Source organism: Biomphalaria glabrata, chromosome 13, assembly GCF_947242115.1.
Source record: "Biomphalaria glabrata chromosome 13, xgBioGlab47.1, whole genome shotgun sequence".
In the NCBI taxonomy this organism is placed as follows: Eukaryota; Metazoa; Mollusca; class Gastropoda; family Planorbidae; genus Biomphalaria; species Biomphalaria glabrata.
This window is the reverse complement of record NC_074723.1, coordinates 6709820-6728513: the sequence shown is the minus strand read 5'-3', so window position 1 is coordinate 6728513 and position 18694 is coordinate 6709820. Positions and strand designations below refer to the sequence as shown.

The 18694-nt window shown below is 37.6% G+C and overlaps 2 protein-coding genes across 5 annotated transcripts in view; one reads left to right on the top strand and one right to left on the bottom strand.

Moving 5' to 3' along the window:
* Window positions 1-12623, bottom strand: part of LOC106050970 (cellular tumor antigen p53) — a 46049-nt gene extending 33426 nt beyond the window's left edge. The window contains exons 1-3 of one of the 2 annotated variants that reach the window (XM_013206072.2): window positions 12373-12623; window positions 5061-5441; window positions 4662-4792 (exon numbers count right to left, since the gene is read on the bottom strand). In XM_013206072.2, coding sequence (XP_013061526.2) covers window positions 4662-4792; window positions 5061-5339 — 410 coding nt within the window. In that variant the 5' untranslated portion in view covers window positions 5340-5441; window positions 12373-12623. Of the gene's footprint in view, window positions 1-4661; window positions 4793-5060; window positions 5442-6288; window positions 6460-12372 lie in introns of those variants that run through there. The other variant, XM_013206070.2, reaches the window with a different exon arrangement.
* LOC106059143 (WD repeat-containing protein WRAP73-like) overlaps window positions 1-18694 on the top strand; it is a 43890-nt gene that overhangs the window by 8305 nt on the left and 16891 nt on the right. For all 3 annotated transcript variants that reach the window (XM_056007340.1, XM_056007339.1, XM_056007341.1), the window contains exons 2-8: window positions 2365-2460; window positions 2758-2814; window positions 3075-3191; window positions 3356-3428; window positions 4050-4153; window positions 4406-4492; window positions 11420-11554. In XM_056007340.1, the coding sequence (XP_055863315.1) occupies window positions 2791-2814; window positions 3075-3191; window positions 3356-3428; window positions 4050-4153; window positions 4406-4492; window positions 11420-11554 (540 nt within the window). In that variant the 5' untranslated portion in view covers window positions 2365-2460; window positions 2758-2790. The remainder of the gene's footprint in view (window positions 1-2364; window positions 2461-2757; window positions 2815-3074; window positions 3192-3355; window positions 3429-4049; window positions 4154-4405; window positions 4493-11419; window positions 11555-18694) is intronic.

The following is an 18694-nucleotide window of genomic DNA, read 5'->3' as shown; positions in this document are numbered from 1 at the left end:
GTAGATTGACTAGACTGACTAGACTAGTTAGATGATAGATCACTACATCATGATCTAGACTCTAGACTAGACTGATTGACAGTGATTCTGAAGACTGATTAGACTCTAATGAACTCTTACTACTTAGCTCCAGTGAGTCACTAGTGACAGTGACATTCTTTCAAGAGTCTGAAGAGTGTAACACTATAAACTGTATTCTAGTAACAGAGACAGAGTTAAACAGTCTATTCGACTCTACTAGACTTGTCACTAGGAAGACACTAGGACTAGATTTAGACTAAAGACTATTCTAGTCTGATTTTAGAAATAAAGTCTAAGTCTAAACTAAATTCTAATTGAGTCTCTTTTTAAGTTTTATGATGAGTAAATATCTTTTAGTATTATTATAAATAAAAATAATTATACTCTATAGTCTATACTAGACCTCTATAAAGTAATAAAGTCTATAGTCTACATTGTCTACAATTATAATATTGATACTCGTCTCTAGTGACTCTTAGTGACACACTTGGTTTTAATTTAGTCAATTTAAGTCAGACTTAGTGTCTAAACTACTTTAACTTATAAATATTAAGTCTATTACTAATAAATCTAGACCAGAGTTTATTAGATCATCGAAGACTTATCTATTGATTTAGACTTTAAACTAGAATTTGAATTTAATTATAATAATTAGATGATTTGAATACGACTATCAGAATCATTATCATATGAAATTCAAATCAAAACAAATGATCTGTCAGTATAAGACTCTAGATCTATATATAATAATATAGATCTAGATAGTAGATTCCTAGATATATATTATTATAGAATAATATAATATATATATGATTAGAATCTAGACCTAAGACTAGATCTCTATGAGTCACTATGACCCTATGTGATAGATTTCAATAATGTCTAGATATCATACATTATAATTATCATTATTGTATTTGACACAAACGCAGATATGGCAAAAAGAAAATCTAAATCGACCACCTGCGGACAATGGTTATGCTTGCCCTGGTGTGGCAAAATATGTAGGTCAAAGCTGGGGCTGGGTAGCCACAGGAAATACTGCATTCGTCACTAATCTTCAGACTTGAAGACACGCCTAATTATTATTATTATTATTGTATTTGACATTGATCATTCCTTCATTGTGGTTTCAATGTCTTGAAATTGAATTTGAACTAGATCTAGATCTAATCATAATTTTTTTTTATAGTAGTCAAAGATGTAGATAGTACATCTAGACCTAGATATAAAACCATAATATTCAAATACAAAAAAATAAAAACTAATTAAATGCTCAGAAAGATAAAGGCACATTCCTCATTCCATATGCTAGGACAAATTTGTACAAATGCTCCTTCTTCCTTAGTACTATTATAGCATGGAATGGGTTGCCTGAGCCAGCCAGGAAAACTAATGACTTGGCAGAATTTTAGTCATTTGTTAACATGCTTAACACGCCAGACGTAATCATCTTCTTTTTTGAAGTAACGTCTGTATTTTAAAATATAAGATAAAATTAATCTGCATATATAATTCTCTACATCACCCAACCATGCGGGACACCACGCACACTTGCAGTATCTCTAACCCTCGATGAAAAAGTGATGGAAAGATAACTCTTTTATTTCTGTAAGTTGGACTAGAGTTACCCCACATAACTTTCGCGGCGATAGGGGGAGAACAAGTTATTTTCTCTGTGGGACACTACATATGCACACCGACTCTCTAACCCTCGTCCACCCACACACATGCCTTCCTTGCTCTCCAGGCATGCGCACACAATTGTTTGCCCACACTAAAATAGTGGTTGAATGCATCAGATATGGCAAAATATGCACATTGAAATTGGTAGTTAATATTAGTTCCACTTTTAAACTACAATTAATAGATCTACTTTACTTTACAAGTTCAAATTGTAGACTTTATGAACTTATGAATATTCTAAATGTATATTTTTTACACTAGAATGTAGTCTAAATCTGTATAGATCTATAATCTAGTATAAATCTATTATTTATAACTAGATCAAGATCTAGTCCAGATAAAATATGGGCAATAAAAAACATACACATTCAACATGACCAACATCTGTGTTTTAATTTTTGAAAGGAGGCTGCACATTCTTTAAAAAGTGCTTACAGTTTTCTCTACCTAAAGACTTGTTACACCTAAAATATGATATTAGGTCACACATATAAGTGAATTGAAACACTCTCTGTACACATTTTGTAAACATGCGTGATTGGTAATAGTTCAAATTATGTATGATAGTTTATGGTTCGTAGAGTGTGTATATTTTTTTTTTGTTAATCAAAGCCTTCTTTCACTCTTTGTAATTAACTAGTATTCAATCTATTTCAGACATCTGCTGTTGACTATAGACTGATTGTAAGGGATGTAGAAACACTTCAAATCCAGCATCTCTACTCCTGTCTAGATGCCATTCAGTATATAGAGGTTAGCTTATTATCAGCTCTGCCATCTTTTATTACTATATTGCTAATGTACATGGGTGCAAAGTGCTCATTTTAAATCAAGTTTGATTACTGTGTAAAAAAAAAGTTCATCTAATTTTATACAAATTGTCTGTAAAAGAAATTGGAGGAGGGAAAGTCAAAATGATTTTTTAAAATTCATTTGCCAATTAGTTTGTCATCATTCAATACCTTTATAACTATTTATATAAACACATTTTTCTAATTGGCGTATAATATTCAATAAAACTTGTGTATACATCTGCATGTTTTCTTTCAGTGGTCAAGTGATTCACAGTTTATACTTTGTGGTATGTTTAAAAGAGGTCTGGTTCAGGTAATAAAATTTAGTTCTGTTTCAATTAATCACTATCTTTATGTTCTAATCTTCAGTAAACATAATCCTCTGTCTGTCTGACAAATATTGTGATAGACCTCTTTCTAACAGTATTCGTTTTTCTAGATTTTAAAGAACTTACAAGTCTCAGTGTATCTATCACACAGTTCAGTTCTGCAGTGTACAATAGAGGCAATGCTTCCTGTTTTCCTTTTCTTTTTTAAATTGGAATAACTTTTTTTTAATTTACTTATTTATAGGTGTGGTCTTTAGAGGTGCCAGATTGGCATTGTAAAATAGATGAAGGCTCGGCAGGATTGAGTTCTGTTGTGTGGAGTCCAGATGGGCGGCATATATTGACTACAGCTGATTTCAATGTAATTTTTTCGTGTTTTGTTGGTGTCAAATTTAAAAAGAAAATGTTTGCTTTTTCTTTTTTTTTTTAATTTAAAAAAAAAACATTATTCGTTGAAAATATTTGTTTGAAATTGGTGAGTTAGTTACAGTTATGCAAGATTACATTGTGTTCTGTACATTTCAGCTGAGAATAACAGTTTGGTCCTTGGTCACCAAATCAGTTTCGTACATTCGATACCCGAAACAATGTGATAAAGGTAGAAATAAACAGTATTTAAAACACTTATTTTTAAAATTATTGAATCAAATAATTATTATTTTAATTTAAGTTATTAAAAAAAGAAAAACAAAAATAATACTTTCTTAAAAAAGAACAAAGCTTATATTAATAATTGTATCAATTAGGTTAGAGAAAGAAAGGGGTATCTCTGTGAAGGTTACTGTGATCAATGTATTTTATATTTTTTAAAAGTTGTACAACTTGACTTTGCCAGTGAAGTGCTTATGAAAATAGAAGGTTTTATAGTGATCTATTTTTAGGTTCAAAATGTTAAGTAACAAAGTATAAGTTAAGGGGACTAGTTTAGCTTATATCACCACATCAGTCAAGTACAATTTCTTTCCCTCTTTTGATACCAAACAAAAAATTAATTACCAATCATTAATTAAGTAATTGGTTAATTTTTTTTTTATTGAATATTGTTTTTTTTCTGGTACAAGAAACAATTCTGCAAAGTTTCAACTTGATTTGAGAATGGTTGTGGGAGAAACAACATGTTCAAACTTTTTATCAGACAGAGTGAGTTGATGTAAGCGTTGTAATAAATGACCCATGAGCATTTTGTCAAATTCATAGTCATGTTTTGTTTTTGTTTCAGCTTTGGATTTTAGCAAAAATGGCAAATTTATGGCCCTGGCAGAGAGACGTGATTGTAAAGACCATATTAGCATTTTTTCATGTCAGGCTTGGTCTTTAGTCAGAGTAAGTTGAATTTTTTTTCTTAAGGACAGAAAGAAAGAATGGAGTTAAGATTGTGATTGATTGTTAATTGGATGAATGTTTTAGTCCAATCATTTCAATTTAACATGTCAATATTAAATTAGGACACAATAATGACAGAGGATTAATTGAAAATAAAGCAACAAAAAAATGATAATATACTAAATTTAAAAAAACAACAACATTAGAATTCTTTTTTTTTTATACCTATTTAATCCTGTATTTTTTAAACAGCATTTTGAAAGTGAAACAGATGACCTTGGGGGTCTTCAATGGTCACCAGATTCTAGAGTTTTGTGTGTTTGGGATTCCTGTTTTACTGTGAGTAAATAACTGATTCAGTGTTGTTGTTTTTTATTTTATTTTAAAGTTAAGTTTTTCTATTCAAAGGACACTTGCAATTTCTTTTTGTCATCTATGATCTGGGTAGATCAGTCACTTTAGTTCCTGTGATTATTACAATATATGTAAATAAAATGACAGCACTCACATGCAGTTTGGATTAAGGTTAATGGTTGCCATTTGACGCTGTAAAGCATTTCTGGCATATGGTGACATACTGAGGGGGGCTGGTAGACATCTGGAATCTGATCTGCTTTGCGAAGGGTGAAGTGGGATGGTCTGAAAGTAAAGCAATTGAACAAATCAATTAGAGCTTCAAATTTGAACTTGTGAGGCAGTATAAACTTAAATAACAGCTGTGTGAGGCAGTTTGGACTTAAAATAGCAGCTGTGTGGGGTAGTTAGGACTTAAATAGCAGTTGTGTGAGGCAGTATAAACTAAAATAACAGCTATGTGAGGCAGTATAAACTTAAATAACACCTGTGTGAGGCAGTTTGGACTTAAATAGCAGCTATGCAAGTATAAACTTAAAAGTAATGAACCAACCTGTCTAGCTAATGTTGACTGTTCATTGCTAGATTGTGACTGTTGCCTTGTGGAGCTAGCTTGTTGATTGTCCGCCTCAAAAAAGGATCCATTGTTACTGCTGCAGTGCTGAGCCTGGAATTGAAAAGCACTGTTGGGTGCTGTAAGTGCTGCTGTTGGTGATTTGTTGTTAGCACCCTGCTGGCTATAGATAGACATTATCTGGCCAGGTTGGTTCAGGGGCGTTAATCCACTGGTCAGTGTAAGTCCATTTGAGGAAAGTGCTGGAGTTGCAGACATTCTCCAAAATTTAACCAGTTTCGTCTTGTAGAGTGGAGCCTGATCTCTTTTCTTCTATATTGAGATCATCATTTCTTGATTGTTTTTATATGACATGATTATCTAGAGAAATTGAAAATTCATCACTTGACATATATTGTGAGTGCTTTGTATGTATATTTCTGTATAAATAATCTGTATAGCAGGACAGTGGGAAGGGAGAGAAGTGAGTATAGGAACTATAAAGGTCATATCGGAGTTATGCCTTTCTTATCCTTTGCTTCGCCCTCTATAGAGAACCTACCATTTAACTCATTGATGCCCAACCTTCGACCAGCTTGTCTGATCGTTAGACGAGACGACTGGGAAGCAAAACACAATCCCATCCATTGGGTTACAGAAGGATCGAGCCCATTGCACTGACGTGGATAGAGGAAATCCCCCAGAAAACATCACTTTTCACTATTCACACATCGTCCTTCTCAAAGGGTCATGTTTATGGCGACACCTGCACGGGTGATGTAGTACAGAGAAGGAATATGGGGTAGTTTCCCCGGTGTGCTCGGTACTCGACCTCGCATCTAGCCTCAGCGTTTTGTGTGTAATAGGCATGTAAAACATTTACATCTAGAGTTCCAAGAGACTCCAACTCCTAGGACAATTTCAAAGAAAAAGAAGAAAATGCCGCCCCCCTCCTCCTAGCCAAACAGAGTTGGGCACCACCGCACTCAACATTGATCAGTTGAAACAAATAGGACCTTTTTTTTTTCCAGATGAGTAAAGTGTTTTCTTTCGCCCGAGGTCGTTGGGTGGTACTGGTGATGTTATTAAGCACCCTTTAGATTATAGACCTTTGCTTGGGGGCTGTAAACCTCCTCGTCGACTGATAATCCCGTAACCCAAATAGATGTAGTAACAATTTGAAAAAGTGTACCTAAACAACGAAATGAGTTTTTTTAAAAATACTGACCTTTTGCTTTGTAGTAAGAAGTAAATATACGAAACAAAAGAAAATACGCCTTGCACACTTTATCCCAATTATAGCAACTAATACGTGAAAGACATTGACGCTGTGTTGAAGACATAGACTAACTTGAAGCCATGCAAAACGTGAACCTGTGTGGGGGCTTGTTATTTCAAATACATAGCTTACTAGTTTCTATATTTTAATCTTTCAGTTTCTTGAAAGGGGAAGGGGGTGACATGGAAACAAACCATTACTTGTCGCGTCTGCTGGTAAGAACAGACTAGAGGGGAGGGGGGAGAGAATATTTTCACACATAAAAAAAATAGTAAAGTTGTAACGGCAGTTGTAACGGCGCATCCCAGAGGCACTCAATTGGAACATGTTATTTTGTATCTTTCTGTCTAGCAGAACTGGGGACTCTATAGTAAGTTTCTATAGTTCTCTGTATGAGTGTCTAGCGAAGCGTGCCATGTCCTCAAGATGTATTTTGTAGTTTTCTCTCCCCCCCCCCCTTTTCTCTTCCATTTCTCTGTCTAAAGATGTAGGTCTTTATTTGGTCCAGTTTGTAAGGGCGGGTGGAACGCGGGGCAAAGTGAAGTATTTCCCAAAGTTTCAGACTGGTCCGTAAATAAACTCTGAAGGTCATTGTTAGGAGATGTCTTTGGCGACAGTGGAAAGTTTCAGCTACGCGTGCCCGTTTGCACTTAAGACACTTCTTATGGGGTGTAAACAAAATTGTAAGACCCATTGCTCAGAATCACCCAGCATAAGTTAAGTATTTGATGTTGTTTTTTTCAAGAGACGGTTCTTCATGGCAGCACAACCGAAACTGTCCGTCTTGCACCACGTGGTTTCTAGAGCTAGCAGGGCGGTCATTTGGTCTCTTGGCTTTTTTTTTTTTTATCTTAACTGTCACATTCGTGGTGACAAGCTTTGTTGTCTGTCAGCAGTTGTCGTCAACTGAGTGTTGCTGTCAGATGTCACGTTGACCCGTTTCTGACAAGATAGTACGCTTCTCGTGCGTGTAAAGTTTGGGCGTGTTTCCAAGGGCATCAAATAGCGTGCCTAGTTCACATCTTTAAATGAACAGATGTGTATGTGTACTCGTTTTAATTATATGCAGATCCAGTCGAGGCAGCTTCCCTTTGAAATGCCTACGTCCACATGGGTTTTCTTGCATGTTGAAAGTAGCCAAATAATGATTGGAAAGATTTGACGTGTTTCAGTGGTACGCCCCATCCCTTCACCTGTAGCTCTACAAATACCTGGTAACGGATGTTTGAAACCTAAAGTGAGCTCTTACTTATTCGTCGGCAAAACAAAAAGAAAGCAGACGGCACACACTATCTTTACCTATCCCTTCAGTCTGTTGAACCGTTTGGGGCACCAAACATGATCCATCGCCCATTTCCCATCATTCCTCTCTTGTCTTTTTGTCTTCCAGTTGACAGTCCTGTCCTATCTTTGATGTTTTCTTCTTGTCGCTTTCTCGATCTTCCTCTTTTTCTTGGTACTGTTCCTTGAAGGAAGGTCATAGCGAGTCCCGATGACCTTGTGATATGGGCATAAAGTTTTAGTTTGCGTTTTTTGTAACAGTGGTCATCAGGTCATCGTGGGGGTCAGTAGCCTTTGTGATTATGTTCCGAGTCTCCTCATTTGTTAATCGGTCTCTGTAGATGATACCTAGGATCAATGTATGCATCTCAATTCCATTGCTAGGGTCTTCCATAGTTCTGCACTACGCTCCAATTGCAGACAAAGACCAACCCCTAGGCCTCTCAAGCCAGAATCAACAGCTCTCATTGGTGATGTATGTCAGTCTTTTGTGAGGGGCTGGTTTTATTTGAATCGGAAATAAAAAGCTTCCTTTACAAGATCGTTTGTTTTTTTTTTTCACAATGAGACGTAAAGCTTTGTTGATACTTATTGAAAATGTGTTGTTATTACAAGAACTCTTTTTTTTTTTGGTTTAAATTAAAAACAAAAAGAAACCAAACATTCCACTGTTTTCTAAATAGGAAGTTCAACATATTTGTTTGATTATTCTAACGTTTTTTTCTAACTGAACTTATAGTATCCCGTGGGCACCTTGAACTTAAACAGATCTACACGGCACTATCTAGGAAGCCATGATGACACGGTCTCTTACATTCTCTACCCAGAGTTCAATGGGAAACAAAATCATGGACTTTTTTGTGATTCAATTTCGCGTGTAACCCAATCACTCGCATTCGCTGCAGTTATGTGATCTATTTGACAGGCGGGGGAAATAAGGAGCCATGACTTCTAAGAACGAAATACACACGCGTAGACACACACACACACACATATGCTTACACGTAATGACACACACTTAGACACACTTACCACACGTAACACCACACACCATACAAACATTGTTATCGCGTGGGCTTACTTGAACAACATATAGTCTAAACATACAGAAAACAACATATAATCTAATTTCTAAACATACAACTTTTTGGTTACGCCCTGCTATGGTAGAAACTCTCCTCCCCCCCCCCCTTTTCCATTCCCGGTTTTTTTTTCCCATCGCAATATGACGATTGGTGTTCTATCTACATTCCATTACCAGGATATGTTATGCGTAATGTGTGCATATCCCTCCCCCCCCCCTCCACGGGCTTTGTCGGTCCAATGCTTGTAACCAAACCTCTAGCTAAATCATTGTAGTATAAATTAAATATAAAATTTGAACAGTAGTGTAAACTATAATGTGACTTTAGGTTTGATTTAAATGCTATTTTGGGGATAGTTCTACTCAGGATTCCTTTTTTTAAAATATAAATTGATTTTTTTTTTTAAAGTTTCCATTTACATTTTTAAAGCAATAAAATACAATAACGTAGTAGAAGAGGAGAAAGCGATAGAGAGACATGCTGTGGTTCTATAAGGTAACTTAAAGAGAAAAGCGTAAGAACGTAAAAACTGGAAATTTGTAAATGATTTCCAAGTAGAAAAAGACAAACTAATTACTAAACGAAATCAATGACAGACGTTATTTCGAAAGATCACTGCTGCCAAAGGAAATCATAAGATGTACACATGAAGCGAAAGAGCTTACAACATAGACACACATATATAATATATAGGCCTGTGGCTTAGAGTTTCGATTGTGCAGTGCCATAAAGTGCACACAAGTTATCGCCCACGTTTTGCAACACACCAGATACACCAAAAAAAGCTAACTAGTAACGGTTATCCGCAGTGGCGTAGCTAGGGAGGAGGGATAATTTGAAAATCCCCCCAGGCCCTCACTCGAGGGTGGCCCAAATGGGTGTTCGAAATTGTTTTTATATTAAATATTACGCAAAATGGAGGGGCTCCAAAGAAGACAACCCCCCCCCGGGGGCCCCGAATGATGGCAAATACCTAACTACGCCACTGGTTATTCGCCATTGGTGGAAATCTCCAAAATAGATGTGCTTAGCCTCCATTAATTGATATTTATTGAATACGCCTCTGTTAAACTCTTTTCTTGTGGTATTGAAAAGTAACGGATCACGGGGAGACAATTAGAACGAGTGGGTGTCGAGTTACCCAGACTTTTTTTTTTCTTCTTCCTCCGGCTCATGTTTCATGACGCCAAATCTGGTTTCATCTGAGTGATTTTATCCCTACAATCCTACCACGTGACCCTGTGAAATGTGTCATTGTCAGTTTGAATTTTGGACTGTAAAACAAAGTAGATCTATATCGGATCCAGCGTTTTTATCTAAATGTTCTAAACTATAATAGTTGTATTCTTTCTTATTAGAGCTTGTTGAAGAAATGTCTATTTCTACTTTGTAGGCTTTTACTTTATAATTTTTTGTTTCATTTCGTGGTTGTCAAAAAGGTGTCACGTGTTTGTGACGTCAGTTAGATATTTCTCCCACGCTTAAAATTGGGAAGTCTTAAATAGTTTTTTTTTTTTTTTTAAATAAGTGTGAAGTCAAACTATCCCGTAATAATAAGATAGTAGGGTCTTCTGGTTCATCACTCATGACTTTCGTCAATGTGGTTTGTGTTGAGAAATCAATGCCTTGTGGTCGTTAACTCCCGAGTTGTCAGGTACACAGTTGAGCTAGGCCAGGGGTTCTCAACCTGTGGATCGCGACCCCTTTGGGGGTCGATTGACGATTTGCCAGGGGTCGCCTAAGACCATCGAAAATATGGATTGTTATTGTCTACTCTTCTATTGCTGTGTGTGTGTAAGGGGGGAGGGGCCTCGGAGAGGTCGCGGCAAAGTGAGGAATCGTAAAAAGGGGTCGCCGAGCTTAAAAGGTTGAGAACCGCTGAGCTAGGCGGATTCAAGGAGGTTCTAAAAATCTCTAAATTCAAATTCCATCTTGGCGGGATTCGAATTTCAGGTCTCGCTTATAGCAAAATAGTGATATTTAAAATGTCCTCGGGCGGTGACCACCCACTTGCTACCAGATCTGTTATAAACCTCTCGCCATCACTAACGATGTGTGTTTGACTAGTCGTTTTGGTATGCGCTCTGGACTGCCGCCTCGACGTTCCCAGGATCGAACCCTGCCCGCCGGCATCCCCCTGAGTTCTGTGTGAGTTTAGGTCTAGGATGAAATTGTCTTCTTTTGAAGAACCATCTAAAACATAAAAAAAAAAGTATTTGTGCGTTTTTCGCGTGTAAGAAAACTGTTGTCAAAGTTTTCAAGACTTTTGTTTGTCTGGGAACAATGTATTACATAGACGTATATGGTGTCCTCTTTGTTATCTACTATATAAAGCTAACTGTAAGGAATGTGTATCTACGTAGGCCTATGTCTTCAATAGAAATCAGAACCAGTTGACCAAACGTAATGAAATTAGTCATGAACCCTCCTTAGATAGTAGCGGTGAACATAAGATATGTAAAGTAGCCCTACCACAAGCTATTTTGTCACACTGTCTATATCTAAGATTAACTTAAACTAAGGTAGCAAACTGTAAACCCAGAGTCCTGCTTCTTTGTGTACCTTTTAATTTGGTCTTTTGCATTAACACTTTCCTTGTAACTACATATATAGCGTCTATTGTATATACTACTGACTCTATGCAATGTTTATGCCCCCCCCTCCCTATAAAGCCTATAAACTCCATTGACCATTGCTGTTTGTCTATTCCCCAGTACAAAGTTTTGCTGTACTCATTAGACGGCAGGTGCCTATCCAAGTTCAGCGCCTATGACCTAGCACTGGGAATCAAAGCTCTGATCTGGTCTCCCACGAGTCAGTTCTTGGCTATAGGGAGCTACGATGAAAAGGTTGGTATCTGATTTTGTTGGCGTGTCATTGTCAATCATAGTAGACCTCGAGTAACATTGGGGGCGGAGTCATTGGGTTGGATTTGTAGGTTAGAAAAATATGTTTTATTTTTCTAGTGAAAAAGACATTTTCTGATAGAATTTCATCTATGCACACAAATAAAACACTACCTGGTAGCTGTTATGAAACGGGCTGTCATTTGTAACTTTAAAGATAGGTCAGATTTAAGACAGTTCGAACCTTGACTCATATGTCAGTAATCTGAAGCGCTAACTCCATGACCACCCAGTGAAATGTGGGATGTTTGGCTGAGAGGCATAAACCGTTTGGCTACCTATCAATGTGTCCCGAGTTCCAAACCCGACTACAGCTGAGTTGTGTTTACTGAGCGCCTAAAGGCAACACGGAAACCCCTCTCAGAATCTCCCGTAGCATAGTGAACATGCTATAGTATGAAATGTAAGCTATACAAACTTAACAGAGGATTAAAACGAGCAAAATATGAAGAAAAAAAATTACTTTAAAAATAAAAACGTAAATAAGGGAAAGAACCATACAATTACTGCCATATTTCTCAATACTGCAATATTTTTTTCCCATTAATTTATAAAACGAAATTAATTAATTACCAGTAATTAATTAACTAATTTGTTTAAATATTGATTGGTTCGTGTGTTGTCATCCAGAATGAATAATTGTGCAAAGTTTCAACCTTGACCCGAGATTGGGAAGTGGGAGAAATAACGTGTACTCCATCTTGTTACTTTATGTACTTCACTTGCTAAAATGTTATTTATAAACCCGAACAAAATCTTACCTCGATGGTGGATCAAGTTTACATCCCCTGTTACACAAAGTGAACATTTCTCTGAACCACAGTACAATAAGTGCACTCTGTGTGTGGTTCTTACAATACGTTCATATTAAACAGTATATACAAAAAAACAATGTCTGAAAACTACAATCAGACTCTTTGAATGAAACAAACATTAGGTCTTACAATCTATCGCCAACCATTTAAACGTCAATAAAAGTTTTGATTCACAATCGCCGATAGTATTCAACAATAGTTCATCTCCAGACCCCAGCCTCGGCAGAGGTGATAAGGGTTTGATGAGCCCACTTGTACCGCCTGTGTTTTACTTTTTATCTTTTTTTTTTATCAACCCAACCCTGCCCTCTATGTGGACTTAGTGCCATCAAGTAGTCATGTACAATATTGTGTGTGTTGCCGGCATTGAGGTGCACACTTTTTAAACTTACCGACACTCTATATTTGGAATAATAATCGGGGAGTTTCGCCACCAAAAGTTAATCCCAGTTACCTGCTCTTTGTTTACACTTCGATTTTACTTTTTACCGGCCCCCGAAAGGGGAAAAGACGCTATTAGTTTCGTGCGAAATGTCTGTCCGTCCGTCCCGTTTAGATCTCGTAAACTAGAAAAGATATTGAAAATCGGATATCACAATATTTTAGACAATTCAAAGTTCTGATGCAACGGCTCAATCAGTTAGGCCAGGGGAGGCGCGGTGGCTGAGCAGGTAAAGCGCTTGTCTTCCGAACCGGGGGTCCCGGGTTCGAATCCTGGTGAAGACTGGGATTTTCAACTTTGGAATCTTTGGGCGCCTCTTAGTCCACTCAGCTCTAATGGGTACCTGACATTAGTTGGGGAAGAGTAACGGCGGTTGGTCGTTATGCTGGCTACATGACACCCTCCTTAACCGTAGGCCACAAAAACAGATGAACTTTACATCATCTGTCCTATAGACCACAATGTCTGAAAGGGGAACTAGTTAGGCCAGGTTCACATCTAACTTTACATTCACTTTCACCTATCCTTTGATCTGCGGGACCGTTGGGGCACTACACAAGATCTGTTAACCTTCTTTCTCCATTCTTATCTCTCATTTGTCTTTGATATAATTCCATTCGGATGTTCTTTCTGAAAATATTGAAGCCTGCCTGGGTGGACCACTTCGGGGGCCGATTTTGAGTTTGTGTTTCCACACAAACTGTCTTTTGTAACCTTGTTAGATTTTGATGTCAGTTCTTTGAGTTCTAAGATTGAGTAAGGGAGGACTAGAAGAGAAAACAAAGGCAATGAAAGGAGGAAGATTGGGAGAGATTGTGAACTAAAGAGACAAATATATATATAAATATTAATGGACGCCATATTCAAAACTGTTGCATACTAAATAAAACAAAAACCGTTTGCGAAAATCCAAACCTACAAGAAACAGAGAGACTTAATATAAGCGTTACTTTGGCGGCTTTGTGCCACAAACGAAAGATCTTAGAAATCTGATTCTACAGTGAGGTAAAGTGGACAAGTGCACAAGGAACTATGTGGTGTATTAAAATATTTTGCTTATCAATACTCCCATACACTATACACCAGTTACAAATCTTGCTATTTATGGATTTACCTCCAAGAAGAAATTACCTAATGCAATAATGGCATTCTTTGTTGACTGAGTTTTCTAATTTGATATAAGTCATGAACGTTTTAGTTATAAAAATGGTTTTATGTTTTATGTTTGTTGTTGTTGTTTTTTTAAATTTGTTTAAGCATTTACTGCACACATATTTTTGTATAACTCTTTGATTGTTAAATATCGGATTGAGGGTGGGGAGGGGACAAGACATAATTGAGTGTAATATAATTATGTTGTTCCTGTGACACAAGTATTCAGAACGAGGCCCTCGCGTGTAGTTCTTGACTTGACTCCGAAGCGAAGCATTGACTCCTATAGCAAACACACACAAAACTACTCTATCAATTCACTTATTCTGATAATACAAATCCAGGTCAATTATTTTGTACACTCTTGAGTTTAGTTTTGCGTTTACAAAAATGTTGAAGCAATTAGCTGCTATAAAATGTATTCCTGAAACTATTAACCACTTAAGAGTTGAAACTCTGTGCCTCTTCTTAGTATTATCAGACTTTACTTTATTGGTATTCAATTTTCTCCCCCCCCCCTTTTTACCATCCTAGCATATAGTATCTTTAAAAGCCCTAGAGTCTACCTTGAAGCCAGTTAGACACACTCATGAGGCTAGACACACGTTCACCAGACTGCTGCCTAGAGTCATATACAGGGCAACGTGTAGGGCCCATGAGAGTGGCGATAACAAAACACACAAGGGGGCCCTCCATCAGGAATTTCCCCTGAATGATAAGATGTCACTTGATAATCTGTGATTGTTTTATTGAAACTAATTTCTCAGAGATTGTTCCTGTCCGTGTTAAGAAAAAGGGGCTTTGTTACAAAAGAGATATCTAACCTCGCCACAAACACGTGTGTTTTGTTGCGAATTGATTCAGTGAAGTAACACATAAGCTCATATCTCGATTACAATAATGTTGACTGTTCAGTTCAATTATATTAAAACAACGAAGACCATACGTCACATTACATAAGAAAACATATTTAATTAACACATATTTTTAGAGCATACATTATCATATCATTTGCATGGTAATGAAAGGTTTGTTACTTCGGGTTTCAGAATTCTTTATCACATTTTCTTGACTTTTTTCTTTTTTTTTTTTTTTGGTTGCACATAACAACTTTAAAACATAGCTACACAAAAAAGCCAACACCTATCCACACATACGCTATCACTATCTTATCAACAGCACATGAAGTAATGCCCATGATGACTGGTAAATTGTAGCGATAACCTGGCGGCTTGTCATCGTCTTGAGATTAACTGTTCTACTTGCCTCTTTATCGTACAATTATTGGAATTTGTGTTGGGAATAGGGAGAAGAAAGAAAACAACATCTCTCCCCTCTCTAGTATCTTAACCATTGCAACATCTCTCCCCTCTCTAGTACCTTAACCATTGCAATATCTCTCCCCTCTCTAGTACCTTAACCATTACAACATCTCTCCCCTCTCTAGTACCTTAACCACTGCAACATCTCTCCCCTCTCTAGTACCTTAACCACTGCAACATCTCTCCCCTCTCTAGTACCTTAACCAATGCAACATCTCTCCCCTCTCTAGTACCTTAACCATTGCAATATCTCTCCCCTCTCTAGTACCTTAACCATTGCAATATCTCTCCCCTCTCTAGTACCTTAACCAATGCAACATCTCTCCCCTCTCTAGTACCTTAACCAATGCAACATCTCTCCCCTCTCTAGTACCTTAACCATTACAACATCTCTCCCCTCTCTAGTACCTTAACCACTGCAACATCTCTCCCCTCTCTAGTACCTTAACCAATGCAACATCTCTCCCCTCTCTAGTACCTTAACCATTACAACATCTCTCCCCTCTCTAGTACCTTAACCACTGCAACATCTCTCCCCTCTCTAGTACCTTAACCAATGCAACATCTCTCCCCTCTCTAGTACCTTAACCACTGCAACATCTCTCCCCTCTCTAGTACTTTAACCACTGCAACATCTCTCCCCTCTCTAGTACCTTAACCACTGCAACATCTCTCCCCTCTCTAGTACCTTAACCAATGCAACATCTCTCCCCTCTCTAGTACCTTAACCAATGCAACATCTCTCCCCTCTCTAGTACCTTAACCATTACAACATCTCTCCCCTCTCTAGTACCTTAACCATTGCAATATCTCTCCCCTCTCTAGTACCTTAACCACTGCAACATCTCTCCCCTCTCTAGTACCTTAACCAATGCAACATCTCTCCCCTCTCTAGTACCTTAACCACTACAACATCTCTCCCCTCTCTAGTACCTTAACCAATGCAACAACTCTCCCCTCTCTAGTACCTTAACCAATGCAACATCTCTCCCCTCTCTAGTACCTTAACCATTGCAACATCTCTCCCCTCTCTAGTACCTTAACCAATGCAACATCTCTCCCCTCTCTAGTACCTTAACCATTACAACTCTCCCCTCTCTAGTACATTAACCACTGCAACATCTCTCCCCTCTCTAGTACCTTAACCATTACAACATCTCTCCCCTCTCTAGTACATTAACCACTGCAACATCTCTCCCCTCTCTAGTACCATAACCACTACAACATCTCTCCCCTCTCTAGTACCTTAACCATTACAACATCTCTCCCCTCTCTAGTACCTTAACCATTGCAACATCTCTCCCCTCTCTAGTACCTTAACCATTACAACATCTCTCCCCTCTCTACTACCTTAACCATTACAACATCTCTCCCCTCTCTAGTACCTTAACCATTACAACATCTCTCCCCTCTCTAGTACCTTCACCATTGCAACATCTCTCCCCTCTCTAGTACCTTAACCATTACAACATCTCTCCCCTCTCTAGTACCTTAACCATTGCAACATCTCTCCCCTCTCTACTACCTTAACCATTACAACATCTCTCCCCTCTCTAGTACCTTAACCATTGCAACATCTCTCCCCTCTCTAGTACCTTAACCATTACAACATCTCTCCCCTCTCTAGTACCTTAACCATTACAACATCTCTCCCCTCTCTAGTACCTTAACCATTGCAACATCTCTCCCCTCTCTAGTACCTTAACCATTGCAACATCTCTCCCCTCTCTAGTACCTTAACCATTGCAACATCTCTCCCCTCTCTACTACCTTAACCATTGCAACATCTCTCCCCTCTCTACTACCTTAACCATTACAACATCTCTCCCCTCTCTACTACCTTAACCATTACAACATCTCTCCCCTCTCTAGTACCTTCACCATTGCAACATCTCTCCCCTCTCTACTACCTTAACCATTACAACATCTCTCCCCTCTCTACTACCTTAACCATTACAACATCTCTCCCCTCTCTACTACCTTAACCATTGCAACATCTCTCCCCTCTCTAGTACCTTAACCATTACAACATCTCTCCCCTCTCTACTACCTTAACCATTGCAACATCTCTCCCCTCTCTAGTACCTTAACCATTACAACATCTCTCCCCTCTCTACTACCTTAACCATTGCAACATCTCTCCCCTCTCTAGTACCTTAACCATTGCTACAATTTTTTTTTATATTTGATTCTGGTTAATGGTTATTGTAATCTCCTCGTTTGTTATAACAATATTGATGTGATGCAAGTTAATGGTCTACTTATTGAAATGTGATTCAATCATCAATAAATGTTATATTTATGGTTCATATGTGCTAGCATATTTCGTGCTGTCAGGGGCGAAAAACATATTAAGTGAACTCTTCATAACAGATAATAAGAAAGGTGTTGTTGTTTTTTATTCCTCTTGTCTTCGTGTTACCAACTCTACAATAGACTCAGTGGCGCCTTAAACATCCTGAAATTTAATAATCCCAGTCTTCACCAGGATTCGAGCCAGGGACCCCCGGTTTGGAAGCCGAACGCTTTATCACTCAGCCACCGCGCCTCCTCTGGGATTTTTATTTGTGCTGAAAGGTTAGGATATCATCACCCATCTAATTTTAGATATGAACTTTGGGACCGTAAAACTCATTTTGTTAGCCACTGTGACCCTCGTTAACCTCCAGATTGTCAACTATTTGTATTTTGTCATTCAGACTGCCCCCCCCCTCCATTTTTATTTTCTCATTTTCTTGGCCAACGCGTCGACACTGTGTACACAGGAACACTTATCTATATAGCAAGAACACTTATCTATATAGTGAGTGAATAACAACGATCTGTGACAGTTTATGAAACAAGAATAGAGTACGAGTAGCTTAGAAGTGATCCCCGTAGGAAAAGCCGCCATTATTTTCATGCTTTCTGTCCGTCTGTCACGTTTAGAGAGAAAATATATTAAAGAACATTTAAAAATCCCCTTCGTCTTTGTCGAAAGAAATCTAGACCTAGACTGGGTCTCGACTGCTTTTTGTCTTCTGAATTTCTGAAAGTGTTTTTTTTTAATTGATTTACACTCTTTATGCACAAACGTGTAAATCACTTTCATGTTTTATAAGATTTCCTCAAAAGTAGCATATTTCATGTTACGCTTATATCTGTTTAAATTAATAGATTTATATGGGTTTTATAAAATATTGTTGTCTTCATTGCATATCAAAATAGATGCAACAACTACGAATGGTCATCTGAAAGCGGTTTTTTTTTTCAATTAAATATGCAAATAGATATAAACCATTTTTCAAACAAGTTAAAATGGGAAATATAAAATATCATAACCACACACCGATTATAAAGACATACCAACACG